At 64.0% G+C, this 24,744-nt stretch overlaps 2 protein-coding genes across 10 annotated transcripts; both read left to right on the forward strand.

The window, feature by feature from the left end:
* Nucleotides 1–743: 743 nt before the first annotated feature.
* TEAD3 (TEA domain transcription factor 3) lies at nt 744–13,474 on the forward strand. Of its 9 annotated transcripts, none has more exons than XM_075722309.1 (12): nt 744–939; nt 4,322–4,386; nt 7,187–7,249; nt 10,059–10,070; nt 10,387–10,524; nt 10,759–10,802; nt 10,902–10,963; nt 11,324–11,457; nt 11,575–11,748; nt 11,935–12,075; nt 12,311–12,463; nt 13,361–13,474. In XM_075722309.1, the coding sequence occupies exons 1-12, from the start codon at nt 804–806 to the stop codon at nt 13,472–13,474; spliced, it is 1,236 nt and encodes a 411-aa protein (XP_075578424.1). In that variant the 5' UTR covers nt 744–803. The 9 variants fall into 9 exon arrangements, with proteins under 9 accessions (XP_075578424.1, XP_075578423.1, XP_075578425.1 ...); XM_075722308.1 differs by lacking the exon at nt 7,187–7,249 and adding an exon at nt 7,378–7,440; XM_075722310.1 differs by lacking the exons at nt 7,187–7,249; nt 10,059–10,070 and adding an exon at nt 7,378–7,440.
* A 5,982-nt stretch (nt 13,475–19,456) lies between these two features.
* Nucleotides 19,457–23,238, forward strand: SMPD2 (sphingomyelin phosphodiesterase 2). The gene is made up of 10 exons (XM_075722405.1): nt 19,457–19,506; nt 19,936–20,032; nt 20,462–20,538; nt 20,806–20,899; nt 20,990–21,079; nt 21,418–21,500; nt 21,717–21,849; nt 21,923–22,027; nt 22,109–22,265; nt 22,504–23,238. The coding sequence occupies exons 1-10, from the start codon at nt 19,457–19,459 to the stop codon at nt 22,845–22,847; spliced, it is 1,230 nt and encodes a 409-aa protein (XP_075578520.1). The 3' UTR covers nt 22,848–23,238.
* Nucleotides 23,239–24,744: the final 1,506 nt, after the last annotated feature.

The raw sequence follows: 24,744 nt of genomic DNA on the forward strand, positions 1-24,744 counted from the left end.
AGGGAGGAGGAGGAGGAGGAGGAGGAGGGTTGAAGGCTCCCCGGCATCGCCCGCCGGCTGGGGAGTGCCCAGGGCCCCGGCCGAGCATCCTTGGGGCAGGGGGCCTCTCCCGGTGCCAGGGGTAGGGCTGCCGGAGGGCTCCGGCCACCTGGTTCCCATTAGCGGGGTCTGGCTTGGAGCCGCCCAGCGTCTCCCTTCAAATCCCGGCTCTGCCTTTGCCAGGCGCGGTAGAGCGGGGATTTTTGGGGCTGGGGACGGTTTCGGGGCCTGCTCTCCCGAGGAGGCGGCTGGGTGGTGGCGGGTACTGGTGCGGGGTCGGGGCTCGCAGGCGGCGGGGCTGCTGCCACCCCGTCCCGTGGTGTCACCCGTGGGCACCGCGTGCCCGAGCTCCTCATGTGGATAATGCAGCATCCGGGCTGTTTCCTTCCCAAACTTTATTTGGGTGGGCCCTGGGTGGTCACCTGTGGCTTGGATTTGGGGGTACGCACGGAAATCATGACTCTGCCCCCCGAGGAAAAGCCTGGTTGTGTCTCTGATGCCCCACACCAGGATGCTGCTCCCAGCCCCGGGTGCCACTGGGGACAGGGCCAGCACCGGCGACAGACCTGGGACCACGCTGTCACCGCAGCCCCGTGCCCCCAGCAAGGGTCTCTGGCTCTAACAGGTGTCCCCTGTGTCCCGGCAGGTTGTCGCGTGTCCGTGGGGGCTCGGGGTCGGAGCCCAGAGCAGCCAGCACCATAGCGTCCAACAGCTGGAACGCCAGCGGCAGCCCCGGGGAGGGGCGGGAAGATGGCCAGGACGGCATGGACAAGAGTCTGGACAATGATGCCGAGGGCGTGTGGAGTCCGGACATCGAGCAGAGCTTCCAGGAGGCGCTGGCGATCTACCCCCCCTGCGGCCGGCGGAAAATCATCCTCTCGGATGAGGGCAAGATGTACGGTGAGTGGCGGGGGCTGGACGGAGGCGACGGGCAGGGCACCGCGCTGCCGGCCAGGACGGGGCGGCCGGGGGTGAAGCAAAACCTCCTGCCCCAAACCCACGCCGGGGCATCGCCCTCGAGCGCTCCCCCAACCCCGAAAGCGGCTTTCCCGGGTGCACCCCGGAGCTGGACCGGGGAGGCGGCAGTGACCCGCGTCCCCTCCCTCTGCGCTGGCTCTCCCTCCCGCTCCCTCCCTCTCTCGGCCCTGCCGGACCGACTGGTTTGGTGAAGCCCTCGGGCAGGGAGCGGGTGCGGGCAGGGAGCGGGCGCAGGACTGCGGGGCCAGCGCCAGCCCTCCCGCTCCCGTGCGCCTCCGCATCGCTCCCCAAACCTTCCCCCGCTGGTGGCGGGGAGCGTGGGCCGCCCCGAGCCGCCGGCACCCAGCTTCAGCTTTTGGGGACTTTGTTGGCAGCAGCGGGGCTGGTCGGCCCCACTGGTGCAATGAGTTTTGGGGGGGTCTCAGCCTAGGTTCTGGTGTCTCCTGAAACACCTCTGTCTTGGAATCACAGAATCATAGAATCGTTTAGGTTGGAAAAGACCTTTAAGATCATCCAGTCCAACCATTAACCCACACTACCAAGTCTACTCTAAACCAATCAAGGGTAGACCAGACTGAACCATGTCCCCAAGTGCCACATCTACCTGTTTTTTGAACTTGGCGGCTCTCTGCAACGGGAAGGCAGAGGATGAGGATGGGCGATGCAGGCAGCGGGTGATACCGGCGCGGGGCGCGTGGTGCCACCAAAGAGCAGTGGAAGGTGCCATGGTGTCCCCATCGCTGCTGGGGTAGGGGCTGGTCCCTCCTCCCCTGCACCTCCCATGATGTCACCCCCAGGGCTGGTGACCTCAGAGCCGGGGACCGGTTGCCATGTTACCGTCACCCGGCGGTGACGAAGGGACCAGGGCCGGCACTTCCATCCCCAGCCTCCAAAATACACCCGCCCGGGATGCTGCCGTCACCGGCAATGGCTCACCCGCTGCTGGCGGAGCGGGGCAGAGGGGACGAGTCTTCGCGGCGAGCACCCTGCTGCCGTCCCCTTCCCCCCCACGCCAGCTCCCTGTGCCACCCTGCTTGCCGGGGCCCCCAACCTGGGGCGTCGGGGGCTGGCAGCCGGGTGGGAGCACAGGGCTTCCCAAAGCGGGTGCATTTTTTGGATTTCTCCCGGAATAGCTGAAGTGCCGCCGGGAGCCTGGCCTTGCGCAGCACGCCGAGCCCCGACCGGTTTTTCCAGCCTTTCGGAGACATCTGGCAGCTGCTTAAAGAGGCAGCAGCCCCCGCCGGCCGCCTTTCATCTCCCCCCACCCTCCCCAATATCTCCCCACCGGGATCCCCGGGACCCCTGGCCCGAGGTGCCGAACCTGCCGGGACCCCCAGGGCCACCGGCGGCACAGGCGATGCCGGCGTCCGACGTAAAGGTGTGCCGGTGCCGCTGCTCTCCGCCACCCACATTTTTTAGGGGGGGTCCCATGGGATGCCCATGGCCACGCCAGCCCTTGCCCCGCTGATGCCAGTGGCGCGGGGGGCGGCGACGGGGCCGGGCGAGGGGCGCGTGCCCCGGGAGCAGGTGGGAGCCGGGGGGCCGGGCATGCTGGCCCCCGCTCTCGCTTGCTGCCCGCTGGGTTATTTTTAACCCAGCCGGTCCAACTGGTTGACGTGGTGGTGTCAGGGGAGAGGAATTTGGGGAATGTGGTAATTTGGAGGAGGACATGCCCTCTCAGAGGGAATGGCACTGTCCTGGGTGAATCACGGGGGACAGGGACGGGGCGCAGGGGCGCTGGGACGGCTGCGGGGAGGCTGCGAGGGTGCAGCCCGGGGTGGTGGCGGGGATGTAGGGTGAGGCAGGATGGGTGCGGGAGATGCTCGGTGCTGGGCACTGGGTGCTGGGCACTGGGTGCTGGGCTGGCAACGCCCCACCGGGGTGCATGAAGACCCCTGCATTTATTTCTGTGTTTATTTCCCACATTTATTTCCCACATTTATTTCCCACATTTATTTCCCACATTTATTTCCCACATTTCTTTCTCAAGTGCTGGGGTGGGGAGGGAGAGGATGGGACTTGGGAGCGGGTGCGCAAAGGGCACTTGGTGCAGGTGTACCCCCAAACTGGGGCTCAGCACCGGGGTCCCCTCCGCCCGCACCCCTTGCCAGCACCCTGTTGTGGGCATCATCTCACCCAGACCTAAAGAACACCCTTGGCGACCTGGCCCTCGTTAGGCGCTAACGAGGCTAAGGAGCGGGTGCCGGCTGGGGGTGGCAGGAGGGATGGGAGGCACGCTCGGTGCTTTGGGGTGGCACTGGGGTGCCGCAGCAGCCATGCAAGGGGTGCCCCCATTTCCAGGGGTACAGGGACCCACGGCGGCCCCGGCCGCCCACCCACCAGCTCCTGCCCGGCGCGGGCACCCCGAGGCGCAGCCGTCCCTGCGCGGCACCTGGCCCTGTCTGTCCCCATGTGTCCCCCCCCAGGAGCGCCCAGTTGCTCCAGGGCTGGGAGGGGGCCGGCCAGGGTGGATAATTTTTTTTTTTAAAATAGGGGGGTTTTTTTGTTGTTTTTTTTTTTTTTTTAAAGCCGAAACCCGCTCCAAGGGCATTTCGACAAGTTCCAACCGCGACCATCTGGTCCATTAAAATAAATCTGGCGTGCCTGGCCGCCCCCGTGCACGGGGGGCGCGGCAGCGGGGGGGGGGGGCCGGGGCCGGGAGAAGAAAGCTCCCAGCTGCTCTGACGTTTGAACGTAGATTGGCCACAGCTGGCCCCGAAAATGTGGCGCAAAAGCAACTTCTGCTTCAAATTAGACCCGGGACGTTAGGAAATACTGGTGGAAAGGCCAGCACGGCTTGCAAACGGGAAGCGGGGTGCTGGGGGGGCACCCCAGGACCCCTGTGGGAAGGGCTGCGGGGAGCCCCCGGGGGTGCTCCAGCTGGGGTGGCTTTTGCGGGGGGTCTGTGGTTGCCCGTGTTTGGGGACACTGCTGTGGTGGGGGGTCCCTGGTGGCTGTCACCCCCCCCCCCCCGAGCCCCCTGTGTCTGGGGGCTGCCAAACCCGGTGGGGTAGGGGCCACAGGGTGGGTCCCGCTGGCCTGGCGGGGGGCCTGGCCACCGCCGTGTCCCCTTGGGCCACCCCGATGTCCCCTTGGGCCACCCCGATGTTGCCTCGGGCAGGACACTGTCATGGCAGCGCCATCTCCTGGCAGTGCCTCCCTCATTAAGGACCGGCCTCATTAAGGACCAGCATCATTAAGGACCAGCATCATCAGGCCAGGCTGGGGGCCGGAGGTGCCTTTTGGGGCTGATGCCCCTGCCCCCCCCATTTCCCCGGGGCTGACCCCTTGGCTCTGCCGGCAGGTCGTAACGAACTGATAGCCCGGTACATCAAGCTGCGGACGGGGAAGACACGGACGAGGAAGCAGGTGAGGCCATTGCTCTGTTTTTTCTCTTGGGAGGGCTCGGGGGGGGCAGGAGTGGGGTGCCAGGTAAGCCCGGGGGGGAGTGGGGGTCCGGCTGTGTCACCCGTCCTCTGTGTCCCCTCCTGGAGCCACCGTTGCTGCCAGCAGGACCCTCATCCTCTGCGAGGAGCTTTGTCTGCGAGCGCAAACACCCTCGGGCTGGTCTGTCCCAGCTTGATCTGGGGATGCCCTGAAATTTGGGGGGGGTGCAGGAAGCACCCAGCCCCGCCCCCCCCATCTGGCTGGGGTCACCCTGTGGGTGGCAGGAGCCCTTGAAATCGCCATCCAAGCAGCGTGCGTGTCTGCGTGCATCCCTCTTTGCTGCTCCACTTGGAGTTGGAGACCTTGCCCACCTTGCCGGGCTTTATGCCTCTTGTGCCAGACGCCGCGGTGAAGGCACCCCCAAGCCCCCGGGCTGGGAACAAGCCCCCCCCCCCCCCGTCCCAGGTGGGGACAGGCTGTGTGGTCGCAGCGCTGGTCCCGGGGAGCCCCGAGGTCCCGGGGAGCCCCGAGGTCCCGCAGAGCCCCTGTCCCGACCCCCCTGTCCCGCAAGGTCGGATGCTGGGGCAGGCAGGGATGCCGGCAGGGCAGGGAGCGTGCGGTGGTCCCCCTTTGCCTGCACGGTGTGTGGGCAGGGTCGCATCCATCCCAGCTGCCAGCCCTCGCTGCACCCTCGTGCCAGAGACCAAACCCCTCCAAGGACCGGACTGCCACAGTCCTCCATGGGACACGTCCGTTTGTCACGCGTCCGCCGGCTCTTCCCTCCGCTCCGTGGTGCTGCCTGTCCTGGCAGGCTCAGGGTGCTGGGGAGCGGGTGCATCTCCCGCCGCGGGGGCACAGATGGGTTTGGGGCACTGGGGACGCTTACGTTGGGACTGCCCCGTGCCACGAGTCCCCGCAAGGGAGGGACGCTGGTCCCCAGGCAGTGAGGGGACATCCCTGATGCTGGAGGGAGAGGGACCAGAGCCTGGCTGCCGTCCTTGTTCAGACCAGCACTGAGCGGTGCTTTGCTTCTGGCCCAAAACCTTAACTGGACCCCCGGGGCCCCCCCTCCATGGGGGGAAGGATGCAGCGCTGGGGGAAAGCAATGCTCGGGGGGGGACTTGGAAAAGGCACAGGGGAGAGCGGATGTGGCATTGTCCCCTCTGCGCAGTCGCGTCCTGGACAGCCTGGTGTCCCTTCTTGGACAGCCTGGTGCTGGTGGGAGAAGGATCGTGCCAAAATCAGCCCCGGTGCCCGGTGGGTGCAGGGACCCCCACCCTGCCTGGGGCTCGGGGCAGGCACCTCAAGTCACGCTGCACCTTTCCTGCCTGTACATCAGCCCCTTTTCATAGAATCATAGAATCATAGAATCGTCTAGGTTGGAAAAGACCTTTAAGATCATCCAGTCCAACCATTAACCTACACTACCAAGCCCACCTAAACCAATCAAGGGTAGACTAGACTAAACCATATCCCGAAGTGCCACATCTGCCCGTTTTTTGAACACTTCCAGGGATGGGGACTCCACCACCTCTCTGGGCAGCCTGTTCCAATGCTTGACCACCCTTTCCGTAAAGAAATTTTTCCTAATTTCCAACCTAAACCTCCCCTGGCGCAGCTTGAGCCCATTTCCTCTCGTCCTATCGCTAACTACTTGGGAGAAGAGCCCAACACCCACCTCACTACAACCTCCTGTCAGGGAGTTGTAGAGAGCGAGAAGGTCTCCCCTCAGCCTCCTCTTCTCCAGGCTAAACAACCCCAGTTCCCTCAGCCGCTCCTCATAAGACTTGTTCTCCAGACCCTTCCCCAGCCTTGTTGCCCGTCTCTGAACACGCTCCAGCACCCCAATGTCTTTCTTGCGTTGAGGGGCCCAAAACTGGACACAGGATTCCAGGTGCGGCCTCACCAGCGCCGAGTACGGGGCACAATCACCTCCCTGCTCCCACTGGCCACACTATTCCTGATACAAGCCAGGATGCTGTTGGCCTTCTTGGCCACCTGGGCACACTGCTGGCTCATGTTCAGCCGGCTGTCTACCAATACCCCCAGATCCTTTTCGGCCAGGCAGCTTTCCAGCCACTCCTCCCCAAGCCTGTAGCGTTGCATGGGGTTGTTGTGACCGAAGTGCAGGACCCGGCACTTGGCCTTGTTGAACCTCATACAGTTGGCCACGGCCCATCGATCCAGCCTGTCCAGGTCCCTCTGCAGGGCCATCCTACCTTTCTTTGGATCCTGCTCTTGTAGGGGTCCAGACACACAAAAAAAAACCCCTCTTCTCACCTTTCCTACCTGCAAAATCAGCAGGAGCCCTGGGGGAAGGAGCCGGTCCCCAGGGAGACCCAGGAATCCCACTGCAGCCCCACGTGGGGTGACCCAGGGGCACCCCAAACCAGCCGGGCCGTATCCTCGGCGCTGGGTGCCATCGTTGTGCTCGCAGTGGCCGGGGTGGGGTCTGTCTGTCCGGGAAGCCCCAAGAGATGATAAACACAGACCCCCCCCCCAACTGCAGCAGCTTCACCCCAGCGTGTGTGGGGGGCACAAACCAGCATCAATCAGCGCAGCCGCGGTCATCCCCCCCCTCCCCCCCCCCCCCAGTTTTCCTCCCTCCAGCTCGCGGCGGGCGCAGGACCCTCAGCATCTCCAGGAACATCGCCCCGGAACCCCCTTGCACTCCCCCGCCTTCTCCGCGCTCCCTTCCCCGGGGACAACATCCCACGTTGCGGGGGAAACATATCTTCACGCTCTCTGTATTTTCCTTTCCGAATGGCGTGGCGGGCGCTAGGTGTCCAGCCACATACAGGTTCTAGCTCGGAAGAAGGTGCGGGAGTACCAGGTTGGCATCAAGGTACGTTGGCGCCCTTGCCCAGGTGTCCGCGGCGGTGTCTCTGTGAGCATGGGCAGCCCCTCTTCTTCCTCCTCCTTTCCTCTGGTTGACGGCTCTGCTGTTCCCCCTCTCCTGCTCTCTCTCTGCAGGTCTCTAGCCACTTGCAGGTTCTTGCCCGACGGAAATCTCGGGAGATTCAGTCCAAGCTGAAGGTACGCGTGCCCCCTCCCGCCCTGCCTGGCCCCCCCTGCCCGCTGACGACTAACGCCCTCGGCTCTGCGGTGTGCTGCTTGCTTTCTTTTATACCTCTCTTTTTTGGTGGTTTGTTTTTTCTTCCCCCTCCCTCGGCTCCTGGGACCGGATGGTTTTTAGTGGCGGCGGCGTGGGATGCCCGGAGAGAAGTGCAAGCCGGGGGGGGGGGTCCAGCTCAAAGGCTGGGTGGGCACACCAGAGCCCTTCCCTCTCCCCCAGGAGAGTGAACGTGGGTGCCACGTCCCCTCCTTTCACCCAGGCAAGGACTCCGCCGCGGGGAAATGGGGGTTTAAACCCTCCTCCGGTGATGCATGAGGGCTGCCCCCTCTTTTGGGCCATCAGGGCTTCTCCCAGGAGGGGAAGGACCCCCCAGAGCAGCCAGCAAGGCAAAGTGAGGTTAAAACAAGGGGTGCAAAGGCTCCCCCCCCCGCCCAAGCTGAGACCTGGCCCCGCTCGTGACGGGTGCTGGTGGGATGTGGGCAGAAGCAGGGGGGTCCTGGAGTCCCTGCAGGGATGCACCAGGGTCCCAGTACGGCCCAGGTGGTACCTCAGGGATGTGGGCGGCAGCGGCTCTGGATGGGGCTGTGCTGCCGGGGAGGGGGCACGGGGGTCCTGGGGAGGGGGCACGGCGGTGCCGGGGGGCAGCCCATGGTTCCAGGGGCCAAGGGAGCCAAGTGAGGAAAAACTGGATCATCCTCTCTTCTCTGGTTGGCTTTTCTTTCCTTCCTTCCTCCTAACTGGAGCCCGACTAACCCTTCCGTAACCGTTCCCACCGAGCTTCGCGGTGGCGGTGGGGAGGGTGATGATGGGGAGGGGCGCGGGCAGGGCTGGGAGCATCGTCGAAGGACGGAGCCCAGCTCGGGTTGGACCCACACGGTGCGAGGTGGGGGACAGGGTGGTCCCCACCGCGAGTGCCTGTTGGGGACAGCTGGCTCCCATCTGGGCCACGCAGCCGGGGATGCTCCTGCGTTAATCCCCGCACCGTCACGCCGGGGAGCATCTCCTTGGGCAGAGTCCAGGGGGGACCTGCTGCCTTGCCGAGGGGGTGGGAGCCCAGAAAAAAAAACACCTTTCAGCCTCCTGCCGTGACCTCAAGGTCCCAAAAGCATCGACAGCTCCCCGTGTCCCTGTCCCCTTTGTCCCAGGTGCTGTGTCCAAGTCTCCAGCACTGGGGCTGGCGGCAGGGGCCACCGTCAGAGCTGGCGCTGGCAGTTTGGTCCCCAAAACTTTAGGGAGCTCACGCTGCCCGGGAGCCCACCAAGACATGCCCTCCGCAGCCCTTCAGCAGGGCACCCATGAGCGGGGTGCCAGGAGGGCTCCCACACCCCGGCGGGTTTGGTTTGCTGGGAGAAGCCAGGAGAGGGCACCCAAAACTATTTTGGGAGGCTCCTCTGGGCTTGTACGTCTTAAGCCCAGCTCCCAAGCCGAGGAGGGGCAGCCGGGGAGAGGCGGGCAGCAGGGTCAGCAATAGCAGAAGCCTTTGCATGGGGAAAAAATATTAAAAAAATGAGGCTTTCCTTGCTGCACAGCACAGGGCAAGGGGGAGTCGGAGGCAGGAGTGACCCCAGAGCTGGAGGCCAGTGTCTGTGGCTGCGCTCTCCATCCCCGGCCGTGCTGCCTGCAGGAATCTGGCAGGGAACAGCCAGGCAGGGATCCCCCTAAGCAAGACGCTGTGGATGCAAAACATCCTTTCCTAGCCACCCTTGGAGGCAAAGCCCGGCGCAGGCAGCCCGCTGCCCTCACCCAGCGCTCGTCCTGTCGAATGGAAACTCCCTTCCGTGAGCAATATCTGTATTTTTAAGCTGCAGTCATGTGCGTGTTAGCGCTGCTGGGCGTGTGGCTGCATGCTCGCACTCCTGCTCTGCCTCAGGTGAAAATAAATGAAGTGATTGATCCCTGAGGAAGGTTCAGAAGGAAAACAGAGGGTGTGCGGTGGGACCGGCATGCACGTGTCCCGACGGTGCGGCTGGAGGAGCAGCCCTGCCCTGGGCAAGACCTCGGAGCCCTCCGCTCCTGCCCGCTGGTACTGCGACCTCCAGAGCAAAAGGGAAAAGGAAAAATAATTGGGCTCCTATATAAATGCACACATGGCATTAGGGAGGTTGTGCCCAGGGTCTTCCTTGCGGTGCCTATAGGGGAGTTAGTGCCGAAATCCCGGGGAGCCGGGTGCAGGTGCCCTTTGCCAGGCAGGGCTGGAGCCGGGCGGCTCTTCCTCTCCGTGCCCTGGTTGCAAGTGCTGGAGGCTGCTGAGGAGGTTGTAAAGGATATTAGAGGATGTAAAGGATATTAAAGGATGTAAAGGATATTAAAAAGCCAACAAAGGCGCAGGCCTGGCTCACCACAGTGACCCCCTAAAATAGTGGGGGGCTGTGACATCCCCTTCCTGGTGGGATTAAGCCCGGGCATCAGTGCCCACCGTGCGCGTCTCCCGGTGCCCAGCTGGGTCGCGGGGTTTGCTCCCCAAATCAGGCTGCGGTGATGAGCCGGGGGGGGGATACACAACTCGAGGGGGTGCACACAGTGCCCACAGGCTCCCAGCACGCTCTAACCTTTTTTTTTTCCTTTCTTTTGCGGACAGGCCATGAACTTGGTAAGTTGAGCTTGATTTTGTGATGCCTTTTGATTCCCATTGCCTTTCGCACCCTCCATGTCCCCAGGGGAGTGGGGATGCCTTCCAGACCCCGCAGCTCCTGCCCAGGGGACATTTGCAAACTTAAAGCATTAATTAACATGGGTGCATCGGGGCGGGGGCGGGGGGCATCTACCCACCCTGGTCCCTTGGCCAGGCTGCACGACCAGCTCCGTGCTTTGCAAAATCAGCCGGGCGCATTCAGGTTTTCGGGGGGGGGGTCTCGCTCTGCCCGTGTAACCTCCATCTCCCTCCTGTCCCCCTGTCCCCCCCCCAGGACCAGGTCTCGAAGGACAAGGCTCTGCAGAGCATGGCTTCCATGTCCTCCGCGCAGATCGTGTCGGCCAGCGTCCTGCAGAACAAGCTCAGCCCCCCCCCTCCTCTTCCTCAGGCCGTCTTCTCTGCTGCCCCCAGGGTGAGGACAGCCCCACGCCCCCCCAGCTGGGGACACCCCGGGGGTGGGGGGGACAGGAGTCCCCATGCACGAGCTGCACAGGGGACGGGGCGGGGGATGTTCGACGGCCCCTTGGTCACGGTGGCAATGCAGGGAGGGGGCTTTGGGGGCTCCCTGTGGTTTGCAGCAGGTGGGGAGGGGAATTTGGGGGGGGTGGTCAGAAGCCGCTGACTCTTCCTTGCGCTGTTCCCCCAGTTTTGGAGTGGGCCTATCCCAGGACAGCCTGGACCCTCTCAGGAGTAAGTACGACGTCTCCGCCGTGCCGGGCAGGGCCCCTCTTGGCAAGGGGCTGGGGCGACCCGGGCTTCGTTAACCTAACGATGCTCTTTGTCTTCCAGCATTAAACCGTTTGCACAACCAGCTTACCCCATCCAGCCACCCATGCCTCCATCACTAGCCAGTAAGTGCGGCCCTTGCCCCCTTGCAGGGCACCCTGCACCCCTGCTAGCTCCTATTTGTCCTGGGCCACCCTCCCACCCGCCGTGCCACCCACCTGCCGTCCCCTTCCCAGCTCTTTGGGGGAAAACCTGGGTTTAAACCCAAGTTTAAACCCTACTGCGGGCAGGACCCTGCTGCTCCCGGCTGTGTGTGTCCCCCCGGGCCCTTTCCACCCAGGAGCGGGGACCAGCACATCCCATCTTTTGGCCACCCCGTGGGAATACCCCCATGCTGGGAGGTACGAGAGGGTGGGGGATGCGGTAAGGACAGCGGCGCAGGGGGGGTTCACCGCTGCCCCCCACCAACCCCGTGCCCTCCCCAGGTTACGAGCCCTTGGCTCCGCTCCCGCCAGTCGCCTCGACCGTGCCCGTCTGGCAGGACCGCACCATCGCCTCCACCAAGCTCCGGCTCCTCGAGTACTCCGCCTTCATGGAGGTGCCGCGGGACGCTGAAACGGTAAGGGTCCCCTCCGTGTCCCCACCACCCAGGTGGGATGGTGCCCATCCCCGTGCTTGGTGGCATCTTGCTTTCATCTGACCTCTCGTTCTAATTTCCCCACCCCGGTCCTTACAGTACAGCAAACACCTCTTCGTGCACATCGGCCAGACGAACCCCTCGTACAGCGATCCGCTGTTGGAGGCCGTGGACATCCGCCAGATCTACGACAAGTTCCCCGAGAAGAAAGGTGGCCTCAAGGAGCTCTATGAGCGTGGGCCCCAGAACTCCTTCTTCCTCGTCAAATTTTGGGTACGATGCTGGGAGGTGGAGGATGGAGAGGGTTGTCCTCGAGCCACGGGCTCGTTGCGGGTTGGGCATCCCGCCGGTGAAGCGGGAGCATCCGGAGCAGCTCCATAAGCCCGTGTACCCCGTCCCCATCAAGAGCTGGGTGCGATGGCACCTAACGGGACCCTCTCCCCGCTCTCATCTCTCCAGGCGGATCTGAACAGCACAATCCAGGACGGGCCAGGGACTTTCTATGGTGTCAGCAGCCAGTACAGCAGTACAGAGAACATGACCATCACGGTCTCCACCAAGGTGTGCTCCTTTGGGAAGCAGGTCGTGGAGAAGGTGGAGGTGAGTCCCGTGCCCCGCTGCCTCGGGAAGGGGTGGGAATCGGGACCACCGCAGGTCCCAGGATGGCGAAAGCCCCAGAGCTGGGTGTAGGACACGTTGGGTGCATGCCTGTCCGTGGGTGGAGCGGAGAGGACATCTCCACCATGTCCCAGCTGGCCACCACCCGCCCATGCCCACGTCCCCCGTGGTGATTCGGCTCCCGTGGGACGGCCGCTCACGCTGCTGTCCCCCGCAGACGGAATACGCGCGGCTGGAGAACGGCCGGTTCGTCTACCGCATCCACCGGTCTCCCATGTGCGAGTACATGATCAACTTCATCCACAAACTCAAGCACCTCCCGGAGAAGTACATGATGAACAGCGTCCTGGAGAATTTCACCATCCTGCAGGTACCTCCCCCCCTTTTCCAGGGAGCGTTTCCCACCAGGAGCGTGGAGCCCGCACCTGCGGCGTGCTGCCCAGCCCCGGGGCACCCAGCCTTGGGGGTGCAAATAAAGTGGCTCTGCCTGCGCCCGTGCAACCCCCAAAAAATGGGGAGCAGATTTTTGGTGGTGCAAATAAAGTGGCTGTGCCTGAGCCCGTGCAACCCCCGCCCCCAAAAACCAGCTAGTGGAATTTTGATGGTGCAATTAAAGTCCCTGTGGCTGAGCCTGTGCAACCCCCTGCTCCAAATAATGGGGAGCAAAGTTTTGGTGGTGCAAATAAAGTGGCTGTGCCCAAGCCTGTGCAACCCCAAATAACAGGTAGAAAATTTTTCATGGTGCAATTAAAGCCCCTGTGCCTGAGCCTGTGCAATGCCCCCCAAAAAAATGGGCAGCAATTTTTTGTTTGTGCAGTTAAATTGGCTGTGCCTGAGCCTATGCAACCCCCCCCCAAATAATGGGTAGCAAATTTTTCATGGTTCAGTTAAAGTGGGTGCGCCTGAGCCCGTGCAACCCCCTGAAAAACTGGGCAGCAAATTTTTGGTGGTGCCGATAAAGTGCCTGTGCTTGAGCCCGTGCAGCCCCCTGAATTACGGGGAGCAAATCTTGCCGGTGCAATTAAAGTGGCTGCACCTGAGCCCGTTGCAACCCCCCGCAAAAACCGGGTAGCAAATTTTTCACCGTGCAATTAAAAAGGTCTGCAACTGAAATGTCCGTGCCTGAGCAATCCCTCAAACAACGGCATCTGGGTGGGCTGGATGATCTTAAAGGTCTTTTCCAACCTAGGCGATTCCATGATTTTATGACTCTACGGTCTCCCTACGGGCGCGGCCCCTTCCTAACGCCCTCTCTGCTCTGCCGCAGGTTGTTACGAACAGGGATACCCAGGAAACCTTGCTCTGCATAGCCTTCGTTTTCGAGGTCTCCACCAGCGAGCACGGCGCCCAGCACCACGTGTACAAGTTGGTCAAGGACTAGGGGCCCTCGGGGACGGGCGGGGGCACGAGGGGCGCGCAGGGGAGGGAGGGGGCCGTGCAGAAAAGCCGCCCGTGCCCGTTGCCTCGTGAGAAGTCATTTGAAGAGAGGAGGAGGAGGAGGAGGAGGAGGAAGAAAAACAATAGCCAAAAAGACTGACTTGCGATCGCAGGCGTTTTCTACTTAGGAACAGTTTCTTTTTTTTTTTTTAAATAAATAAAAAAAAAAAAAAGAAGAATGGGAAAGGAAGTGTAGGGAGAATGGAAACCCGCGTCTGGCACTGGATGGGGAGAGACCGGCCCTCGGTGCCGCCGCCGAAGGCCGGGAGCCCGCCGCGCTGCCGTCGGAAGCGGGATGTCGGAGCGGAGGACGCACCCTCCTCTCGCCCCCACCCCTCGCTCGGATGCGGCCCCGGTCCCGAGCGGAGAGGAGCGAGCGCAGGCGGGCTGGAGGACGCGGCGTCGCGCCAGGTCTGGTCTGAAACCGATTGGCACGGCGGCAGCCGCGGCGTCAGCACGGCCCAGCGGAGCCCGGGTGGCGGCAGGGACGTGGGGACGGACGTGGGGACGGACGGACGTGTTGAGGCGGGAGCAGGTAGGAGCAGGGCAGGGCGGCGGAGCGGGATGCTGCCGCATCCCCGGGGACTGGCACCCAGGACGCTGCTTCTCCGTGCCTGGCCAGGGCACCGGGAGCTGGCATCACTGAAGGCGGGAGGGCAAACCATTTTTTTTTTTTAATGGCTCTTTTTTTTTTTTTCCTTCCCTTTTTTTAAATCAAGTGCTTTTTAATACTTTTTAAAAAGACACCATGCTTGTAATCGGGATTATACCCCTCTGCGATGTCTGGGACCCGCTCCCCTGCCACCCCCGCCGTGCTGGTGACCAGAGGAGGTGACACAGCCGAGTTTGCCGGAGCCAGGCAGCAAAAACTGCCGGGCACGGGGAGCCGGCTTGTGTAGGGAGGGCTTGGGGGTCTCTGCATCTCTCTGGGGTCGCTGCAGACTGGAGGCTCATTTTTTACCCGGCAGCGGGATCCCCCGAGCTCTGCGTGTGCTTTCAGGGACTGCACTTGTGGGTGGCCGGGCTAAACGTACCCTCCGTGGTCGCTTGCGAGGAGTAATGAGGAGAGCAGTGAGGTTTGCCTGATGTACTTTGCATATGTACATTTTCCATCTCTTTTTTTTTTTTTTCTTCACCCCCCCCCCCCTTTTTTTTTTTTTTTTTTTTTTTTGTCTTTTTTCTGTGTTGACTATTCCGGTTTCAGCTGCTCCCTGCAGCTGTTCCGGCCGGCTCGCCTGCATCCTGCGGGAAGCAGCCAGGGAAGCAGCTCGTGCGGGAAGCCAGCACGTAGTGCAATGCAGGGCCAGGCTGCGAGCGGGCAGAGTTCAGTACCGAGGGGACAGAGAGGGGACAGAGGACAGGATTGACGCCGGGCCAGGGGACTGGGTCTGCTTGGAGGTATTTTTGTGGTTGCAGCCCAAAATAAGCCAAGGCAGCGTGCCCGGTCCCGAGGCAGTGGCTGCAAGGGCAGAGCCCAGGGAGAGCATCCCCAGGGCACAGGAGGGACGCAGAGGGACAGAGGTCGGGTTTTGGTGGCGGTGGCACGGAGCAGGGTGGCAGGAGGGTGGCAGGGGGACGGGGAGCCCAGGGTGGGCAGGTTTGGCCGGGTGTCTCGTGCCGGCAGGGGAGCGAAGGCAGTGAGAGGGGCAGAGCCAGGTGCTGCGGGAGGGCAGCTGCTTTGGGGGGTGCTGGAGCCTGGGATGGGGGGGACAGAGGGGGTTTAGGCTCGATGCTGCCGGGCACGGAGAAGCAGGAGCAGCCCCAGAGCTCAGGAAAGGGCCTTGGCTGCCATCGCGATGCCACACGTCCCGGGAGGTGCGGGGACTTCGACCTCTCGCTGCTGGGAGAAGCCACCCATCCCCGCAGGACGGGGCAGAGCCGCCCCGCTCCCACACCCGGACAAGGACACGGCGGCGGGGATGGGTGCAGGCGGCCAGTGAGCAGGGGTGGCCGGAACAGGGGGGAAAGAGAGAGGGAAAAATCCAGGGAAACGCCCCAGCATCCCATCCCAGGGCTGTGCCGGGGCCGCCTGGCCGAGTTCTCATATGTAGCATGTTTGTCGTTTCGTGGTTCTTTTTCTTCCTTTTGTTTCACTCACTGATCTAAAACTCTGGGAATGACAACTCAAAACTTCTCCTCTGTAGAACACAGGCGTGCCCCACTCCCGGCCCCGCCGGGGGCTGAAGCTCTTCGTTAACTGGACCCGTTTGTGCCTCCATCCCTCCCTCCACCCCTGCATCCCTGCATCCCGCCTGCCCCGAGCCCCGGGGCGCCCACCCGCACCCCACGCACACGGTGCCCCGACGGCTCCGGCCGGGGTTTAGCCACGATCCCAGAGACACTTTCTCAACCCCCCCCCAAGCCCCTCCGTTCTCCTCCAGTGTATTTATGAATTTCACATGAAGTACTGTTTTATTTTTTTAAAGACTTTGTAAAGCTTACCAGGGTTACGATCACCATTTTTAGAGCTGTGTCAGTCCACAATGTTAAAAATCCATTTTTTTATGTATTATATTTTTTGTGTATTTTTTTTAATCCAGCTGTGATGGGTTGTATCATATATTTGTTGTGTTTACTGTATCTGTCCAACTTCAGAGAGAGGAGACTGTGGAGCTCTGAGAAAACTACGGTCTGCTGAAAAAAAAAAAAAACATTAAAATTATTTGTTCATGGGTTGGCTCAAGTGGTTCTGAAGTTCCTGTTTTTTTATTTCTTGAGGTTTGCTGTGACAGCTGGGGCTATAAGCCCTTGGCCAGGTAACGCTTCTCCCGGGACCCCAGCTCCGGGCTTTCGGATGCCACCTCCAGCACTAATTTCCTGCGGTTTGCAACACCGAGGATGGGTTTGCCTGGGAAAGGCGACTGCTGGGTTAGCCTACCCCATGGCAAACGCTTCCCTGCAGCATCGCTGGGCTCAGGAACACAGATTTTAGGGGTTCGCATCCTCGCCCACGCTGGCATCGGGTGACGGAGGGCTGAGCCTGTCCTAGCAGGGAGAAAAAGCTTTGCTCCCCATCAAAGCTTTGCTCGCTGCGCCTCGGCGATTCAATACAAGCCACCCCGTCCCAGAACAAGGGCACCCAGGTGACACGTTTTAACACCAATCCCATTTCCAGCACTTTTCCCCTTTCTGCAAGCCGAACCATTGCATTTGCGTGCCCATTCCCATCGCCCCGAGGGCAGAGCCTGGTGCCCTGGCCGAACCCCGATGCCATTAGGGCCGATGGCTTTGCACATCCCAAACACCTCTAGACTCGGTTGCTTTAGCACCGATACACAAATCCTCCTGCCGCTGCTAAACACGTTCCAGCCCAGCAAACAGCTCTCCTGCTGCTGTCCCTCCGGACCCGACGTCCCCAAAGGAGGCGGGGGGACCTGCAGCCCCGCTCCTCCTGCTGCCACCCCCCTCCCCTGCTCCGTGGGCTGGGGGTCTTGCATGGCATTAAGGCATCCGAGAGACTTACTTCTTAACCAGGCTCCCCGTGGGGCTAATCCAGCCTGGATCACTGGCTGGGAAAGACAACACAACCCCCATGCAGGATACAAAAAGCGTCCCTGACGGCCCAGCCAGGCACGCTGCCAGCCCGTGGGTACCAGCCCTTGCCGAGGCTGCTCCGGGAACGGGCTGTGGGACGTGTATGCAATGCCGGGCTGTGAAGGAGAAGAGCTGGCCCCAATATTGGGCAGCTGCCGCCCTTTCCAGCCCGGGCCCCCGGCCAGGACCCGCTCCCTCCAGGACAGGCGAAGCAGCGGGAGCAGAGAGGGGGCAATGCCCAGGGTGGCCTCGGGATGCTCCTGAGGTGTCCTGGGACTAATGGCAGAGGATGTCCCGGGAGGAGTGGGATGTCAGGGAAGACCCCGCAGGCCTCCGAGGAGATGGAGGGAGGGGGATCTGTATAGACAGAAGCTGCTGGGGCTGCTTTGGGAAGGTGCAGAGCAGGGCAGGACCCCGCACACCCCCCTGCCACGGGTGTGCGTGGGGGGCACCCCCATCCCCTGGGCGAAGCCACCCTCACCCTGGGATCCCCCCCGTGCACCCCCCCGTGCCCCCCGCCCCGCCTGCCAACGCACTCCATCGCCCCCCCCCCCCCCGCCTTCTCCCCCCGCACCCCGGCCCCGCTCCCCCCGCACCCCGCGCACCGCCCCCCGGGGCCGGCCCGGCCCGCTCCGGCCCCTTCCCTTCCCTTCCCTTCCCTTCCCTTCCCTCCCCTCCCTTCCCCTCCCTTCCCTTCCCTCCCCTTCCCTCCCCTCCCCTCCCCTCCTCCCTTCCTCTTCCCTTCCCCTTCCGCTTCCGCGCCGCTGCGCTGCCTGCCGGGACGCGTAGTCCCGCGGCCCCGCTCCAGGTCCGGCCCCGGCCCCGGCCCCGCTCCAGGTCCGGTCCCGGTCCCGGTCCCCGTCCCGGTCTCGGCCCCGCTCCCGCTCCGCGCCCCGGCCCCGCCCCCGCCGCTCGCTCCGCGCTCCCGGCCCGGCCCCGCCTGTTGCTCCGCTCCTCTGCCCGCTCCGCCTGTTGCTCGTTCGCCCCCGTCCCGGCTCCCCCGGTTGCTCCTCCGCCCCCGTCCCGGCCGCCCCGGTTGCTCCTCCGCCCCCGTCCCGGCTCCCCCGGTTGCTCCTCCGCCCCCGTCCCGGCCGCCCCGGTTGCTCTTTCGCCCCCGTCCCGGCTCCCCCGGTTGCTCCGTTGCTCCCGTCCCGGCTCCCCCGGTTGCTCCTCCGCCCCCGTCCCGGCTCCCCCGGTTGCTCCTCCGCCCCCGTCCCGGCTGCCCCGGTTGCTCCTCCGCCCCCGTCCCGGCTGCGCCGGTTGCTCCTTCGCCCCCGTCCCCGCTCCCCCGGTTGCTCCTTCGCCCCCGTCCCCGCTCCCCCGGTTGCTCCTTCGCCCCCGTTCCCGCTCCCCCGGTTGCTCCGTTGCTCCCGTCCCGGCCGCCCCGGTTGCTCCTCCACTCCCGTCCCGGCCGCCCCGGTTGCTCCTTCGCCCCCGTCCCGGCTGCGCCGGTTGCTCCTTCGCCCCCGTCCCCCGCTCCCCCGGTTGCTCCTTCGCCCCCGTCCCCGCTCCCCCGGTTGCTCCTTTGCCCCCGTCCCGGCTCCCCCGGTTGCTCCGTTGCTCCCGTCCCGGCTTCCCCGGTTGCTCCGCTCCCGTCCCGGTCCCGCGGGGAGCTGGGTGGGGGGGCGTGGGGGGGAAGCGACCCGGGTGGGGCTCAGCCCCGGTAGGAGACACCGGTATCAGCACGGCGCAGGGACGCCAAGAGCCGCTCGATGATCCCACCCCCGGCATCCCATCCCCAGCATTCCGCCCCCGGCATCCCATCCCCAGCATCCCATCCCCAGCATCCCGCCGTCACCTCCTGGAGCCCTGCGTTTGCTCTTTTGCACTTCTAAACCGGACAATTTCCCCGGGAGAGAGCTGCGGGAGAAGCGGGGCTGGCAGAGCCAGCGCTGGGGCTGCTCCGGGAGCTGCTGGGTCCTCCAGGATTTGGGGTCTTCAAAAGTATCCGCGGGCTCCTCAAGAGGGGAAGAAGGAGGGCAGTGGGGTGCCCCATGCCCATGCCTCGCGGCCAGGGTTTAAGTCCATCCGGGAATACGACTCGCTGACGGACAAAGGGTTTGAGCCCTGCACCCCATCCCTGGCCCGCTGGCGTCCCCATCCGCAGGGTGGGGCGGTCACCCGGGTATTTGGGCAGGCGGGTCCCTGTCTGGGGACAAGCTGGGGCTCGGGATGGGTTCGCGGGTGGGAGAGGAGGGGACGGCGTGGGCCACGCTGGAGCACCCCGCGCGCTCCTCTCTCCCGGCCTTCGCCTCGGCCCCTCCGCCGCGGCAGCCTGGCTCCCCGACTCTGCCCCGCGCCAGCTCCCGGGGACTGTCACCCCAGCCCGCTCCCCGCAGGACACCTCTCTGCCCGGCGTTGCCCTCCGGCCCCCGTGAAGCCCCCGTGAGCGATGGAGGGAGACCCTACCCTGCGGCTCCGCATCTTCGACCTCAACTGCTGGTGAGTCCGGAGCTCGCCCGGGCTGCGCGGGTGGGGATGGGGACACCCGCACCGGGAGAGGGGTCCCACTTTGGTGTCACATTCGTGTCCCCTTCTTTTCAGGGTTGCGCCGCTCTCCCAGCTCCCAGGTCACAAGGTGCTCGGCAGAGCGGTGCCAACCCCGTCCCCTCCGTGCCCGCTCCCCCAGAAAAGGGCCCCCGTTTGCACCCCAAACGCTGCCTCAGTTTTACAGGCAGGAAAAGCTGTCCCCACGCAGCCTCCCTGCACTTCCCCTTGTCCCCATGTCCCCGCATCTCCCTTTCCCCATCCCCTCCCATCTCCCCCAGTCTGCATCCTGCCCATACCAGTACCGGGTCCCGGCGCGCCCCAACAGCCCCCATCGCTCCGTCCCCCCCCCAAGCCGTGACCCCTGTGACCCCTTTCCGGCAGGGCCATCCGCTACCTGAGCAAACGGCGGCAGGAGCGCGTCCGGCTCATCGGGGACATGCTGCGCCAGGAGGGCTTCGACCTGGTGCTTCTCCAGGAGGTGAGGGCAGCCTGCGAGCCGAATGCGCCCGTTCTCAGCCTGGGAGCCGTGAGACGAGCGTGCCCGTTCTCAGCCCATGAGCAGTGAGACGAGCGTGCCCGTTCTCAGCCCATGAGCAGTGAGACGAGCGTGCCCGTTCTCAGCCCATGAGCAGTGAGACGAGCGTGCCCGTTCTCAGCCCATGAGCAGTGAGATGAGTGTGCCCGTTCTCAGCCCATGAGCAGTGAGACGAGCGTGCCCGTTCTCAGCCCATGAGCAGTGAGATGAGTGTGCCTGTTCTCAGCCTGGGAGCAGTGAGACGAGCGTGCCCGTTGTCAGCCTGTGAGACGAGTGTGCCCATTCTCAGCCTGTGAGCCATGAGACAAGTGTGCCCGTTCTCAACCCGTGAGATGAGTGTGCCCGTTCTTAGCCTGTCCTGCTGTTCTCCAGGTGTGGAGCGAGCAGGACTACAGCGACCTGAAGGCGAAGCTGGGAGGCTGCTACCCCTTCTCCCATTACTTCCGCAGGTGAGAGGGGCTGGCCAGCCCCCTCTGGGGCCCTGCGTGGGGTGGTTGCAGGGCTGTGCCGCGTCCTCAGTGTTTGCCGCACGGAGAGAGCGGTACGGGTGCTGTCAGTCACCTCTGTCACCGTGGGAGACGCTGTGCCTGGAGAGTGGGATGCTCCTGGGAGCGCGCTGGGACCCAGGCATCCGGGGAGCCCCCTTGGCTTGGGGCTGGGGGGGAGGCAGAGGTGGGGGGACCACGCTTCCTCACTGTGCTTTTCCCCTCCCGCAGTGGGGTGTTCGGCAGCGGCCTCTGCGTCTTCTCCAGATTCCCCATCCTGGACACCCTCCTCTACCAGTACTCACTGAACGGGTACCCCTACATGGTGAGCGGGGCAGGGGGGGCACGCAGCGCCACGGTGCCCGGCCCCACGGAGCCTCGCCAGCCCTGACCCACTCCCCTTCCCCTCTGGCAGCTCCAGCATGGGGACTGGTTCTGCGGTAAATCCGTCGGTCTTGTCGTCATTAAGATCTCCGGGATCGTCTTCAACGTCTACGTCACCCACGTGAGCGCGGACCCGGCGCGAGGGGGACGATGGGGAGGAGGGGGATGAGTGGCTGTACCCCTCCTTCGCTGTCCCCTTGCTTTAACCACTGTTCTGCACCATCTCTCCTGGGACCATGCACCCATTTAATGAAATATTGCTCTGGGGGGGGACAGTGACCCACAACCAGCCTGGGCGGGCATCCCAGGCTGTCCCCAGAGGGGTGGGATGAAGACAGAGGGGTCGGCCAGACCCCAAAGGGACCATTTGGAGGGGCTGGGTGGGTTTGCAGGGAGCCCTGGATTGGGGTGGGTGCTGGCATGGGGGGTCACAACCACTTTGCCCCCCGCTCTTGCCAGCTGCACGCCGAGTACTGCCGGGAGAAGGACGCCTACCTGCCCCACCGCCTGGTGCAGGCCTGGGAGCTGGCGCAGTTCATCCGGTGAGCAGCCGTGGGGTGCCCCACAGGGTCCCCCCCCTGCACGTCCCCAGGGTGCGCACAGTCACCCCCACCCCTGGCGCTTGTGCTGCAGAGAGCTCCCAGGTGCACCAGTCCTAGCCAGGAGTATGACTGGGGAGCACTGGGGGTGGGTCCCAGTAATCCCAGTCCGGCGCGGGGCAGGGCGGGGAAGGGGCTTAGCTGTCCCCATCCCTGCAGGCACACCTCGAAGGCGGCCGACGTGGTGCTGCTGGGAGGGGACCTGAACATGCACCCCAAAGACGTGGGCATCCGGCTGCTGCGCGGCTGGACGGGGCTGCGGGACGCCTTCGCCGAGACCGCGCGCTTTGAGGTGAGCGACGGGGGGTGAGCGGGGTCCCGGGGTGCACCGAGAGCCCCCCACCCACCCAGGCCCTTGCTCTCAGGGCTGCGAGGACGGCTGCACCCTCGTCCCCAACAACTGCTTCACCGTCAAGGCAGAGCTGCTGCCCTTCCCGCTGGGCATCCGCATCGACTACATCCTCTACAAGGTAACGCGGGGCCCTCGGCCACTGCCTGCGGGTGGAAGGGAGGGGAGGCACCGGCCTGACCCCCCCCATCCCCTCGCCCAGGCCGTCTCCAGCTTCACGGTGAAGTGCGAAGAGCTGAAGACCACCACGGGGACAGCCCCGGGTATGGACATCCCCTTTTCAGACCACGAAGCTGTGATGGCAACGCTGCACATCCGGAGGCAGGGACAGGCTGCGGGTGCCAACCTTGGCACAACTGGTAAGGTGGGGGGACGCTGCCGGGGTCCCCCAATGTGGGGGGGGGGGGGCTGGTGGATGGACTGATGGAGTTGTACAAAGATGGAATTTTTGGGGACGTTTCCCCTTGCTTAGGGCATCCCTTGGGGTGCTGCTTGCAGAGGGGTGCACGGTCAGGGCAGGGTGGCAGGGATGGGGAGAAAAAGGGGTGCGGGGGGGGGGGGGTGTCCCCCCGCTGAGCCGCCCCTGTCCCCCCGCAGAGCCCGTGCTGGTGGACGCGGTGACGGAGGCGCGGATGGAGGTGGGCGTGGGGCTGCGGGCAGCGCAGCGGCAGCGCTACTCCACGGGCAGGATGGCCGTGCTGGCCCTGCTGCTGCTGCTGCTGCAGGCAGCGGCCGCGCTGGGCGCGCTGGCGGGGCTGGCGGCCGGGCAGCCCTTCCCCAAGCTCTCCTTCTCCCTGCTGGCCTTCCTCGCCATCGGCATCCTCCTCCTCGCCACCGGCCTCCATCTCTTCCACACCATGGAGGTGAAGATGCTGCAGGGCACTGAGGAGCAGATGCGGATGGCGCTGCGGGCGCTGCGGGAGCGTCCCAGCGACGGCTGAGCCGGGGCCGTGGGTGTCCCTCGACGACCCCTTGGCCCCATCCTGGCCCCTTTTGGTCCCTTTTTCTAGCTGATGTCTGGTTTTTAGGTGAGCAGCGCTGCGGCCGGCTCGGTAGCGCAGGTTCGACAGCCGCCTCGCTGGGTGAAATTAAGATTTTTTGGGGGCAGATTTGTCGCATTCGCCCCCATGGGAATCATGATGGAGGCGGGTTTTAATTGCTGGTTTTTTTAATACACCCTTTCTACCCAGAGGGACCTGCCAGCGTGGGTGGGAGGCTCAAGAGGCTCAGCCTCCCGGGGCAGCCTCGAGGGCTTTTGGTGAAAGCTGGCAACTGCTCCAGCAACCAAATTTGATTTGGATAGGAAATAAAGGTGGTGTTTTAGCCCTTGACGCTGGGTCGGGAAGGCTTTATTCGAAGGGATGGGGGGGGTTGAAGCGGGACAGTAGGGCTGGTACAAATGAAAGGCAGGTGGGAGGGTGGTGGGAGGCACTGAAGGGAGCGGCAGGATGAGGGCTGAGCATGGGGGGGTGTCGCTAATGGAGGAGCCCGCACCCGGGACCCCCGTGCCCGGCCCGGCTGGCCATAAGCACCATTTGGCTGTGGAGGTCACCCCTCAACAACTGGGGACTCCGGAAAGGACGGAGAGGTCTGCGCAAAGGCCACTTGGGCATTGCCAAAGCGGGAGAAGCCCCAAAGGGGCAAGGAGGACACGGCAGCTGGTGGCCCTTGTCCTTGGTGTCACACAGTGCCAGCCCTGGGCACGAGCCTCTCGGGGAGCTGCTGCCCCGGGGCCTCACAGGGAGGTTTCTGACCAGGGACGGCGTGGACGTGGCCCCCAAAAGCAGCGATGCAGAGCAGCGGGATCAGTCCAGTCTGTCGCTGGCCCCACGTGTAGAGCCAGGTGTCCCTGGCTGGGACGGGTGTCCCCAGAAGAGATGGATGTCCCAGGCTAGGATGGATGTCCTGGGTTAGGATGGACGTCCCAGACCGCAGTGGATGTCCTGAGTTAGGATGGCTGTCCTTAGCTGGGATGGACATTGTGGGTTAGGATGGATGTCCCAGGCTGGGAAGGACATCCCAGGCTGCAACGGATATCCCAGGCTGGGAAGGACATCCCAGGCTGCAACAGATATCCCGGGTTAGGATGGATGTTCACAGCTGGGAAGGACATCCCAGGCTGCAACAGATATCCTGGATTAGGATGGATGTTCCCCACTTGGGAAGGGCATCCCAGGCTGCAATGGATGTCCCTGGTTAGGATGGATGGAATGGATGTCCCAGGGTGGCTTCCAGGCGGCTACTCCTGATGCTGCCCCTCCACGTTTGGCATCTCCGCTGTGACTCGCCTGTGGTGGCCACAGTCACGTCCTCGCTGCCCGGAGTGAAGCCCTTTGGTGCTGGGGGCCTGGGGCTGGCTGGGGGGCCGTGAGCCACCGCTCCTGCTGGGAGCCTGGCCTGAGGCAGCCAGCGGGGCAACTCCAGCACGAGGGGTTCTGCCAGACAAAAAAAGCTTTCAGTGCCCTGGCCAAGCCTCTGGGCAATGTCCCCTCGAAGCAGTGACGGCTGTGGGACCTCCTGCGCTGGATGAGACCCCACTTCCCTGCGGGGCATCTTCCTCCTGTAGCAAACGCCTGGCAGAGCCATCGCAGCCCCCCCCGCAAATCCTGTTTTCAAGCAAGCACAAGGCAAAGGCAATCCAGCCAAGCGTGGGGATGCCCTCTCTGCACCCCAAAGCTGGGGTGCTCCTCGGTGTCTCCCCACGTGGGCGTCCGTCAGTGGGTCCGGCCCTTCCACAGCAGGCTTTGGCAAGCGGGGACCTGCATTCGCCGCAGCAGCTGCCTGCGGGCAGCTCAGGCATCACCGCCTTCAGAAGCAGCTCAGGGTGATGCTCAGCTG

This window comes from Pelecanus crispus, chromosome 17 (genome assembly GCF_030463565.1).
Source record: "Pelecanus crispus isolate bPelCri1 chromosome 17, bPelCri1.pri, whole genome shotgun sequence".
NCBI lineage: Eukaryota > Metazoa > Chordata > Aves > Pelecaniformes > Pelecanidae > Pelecanus > Pelecanus crispus.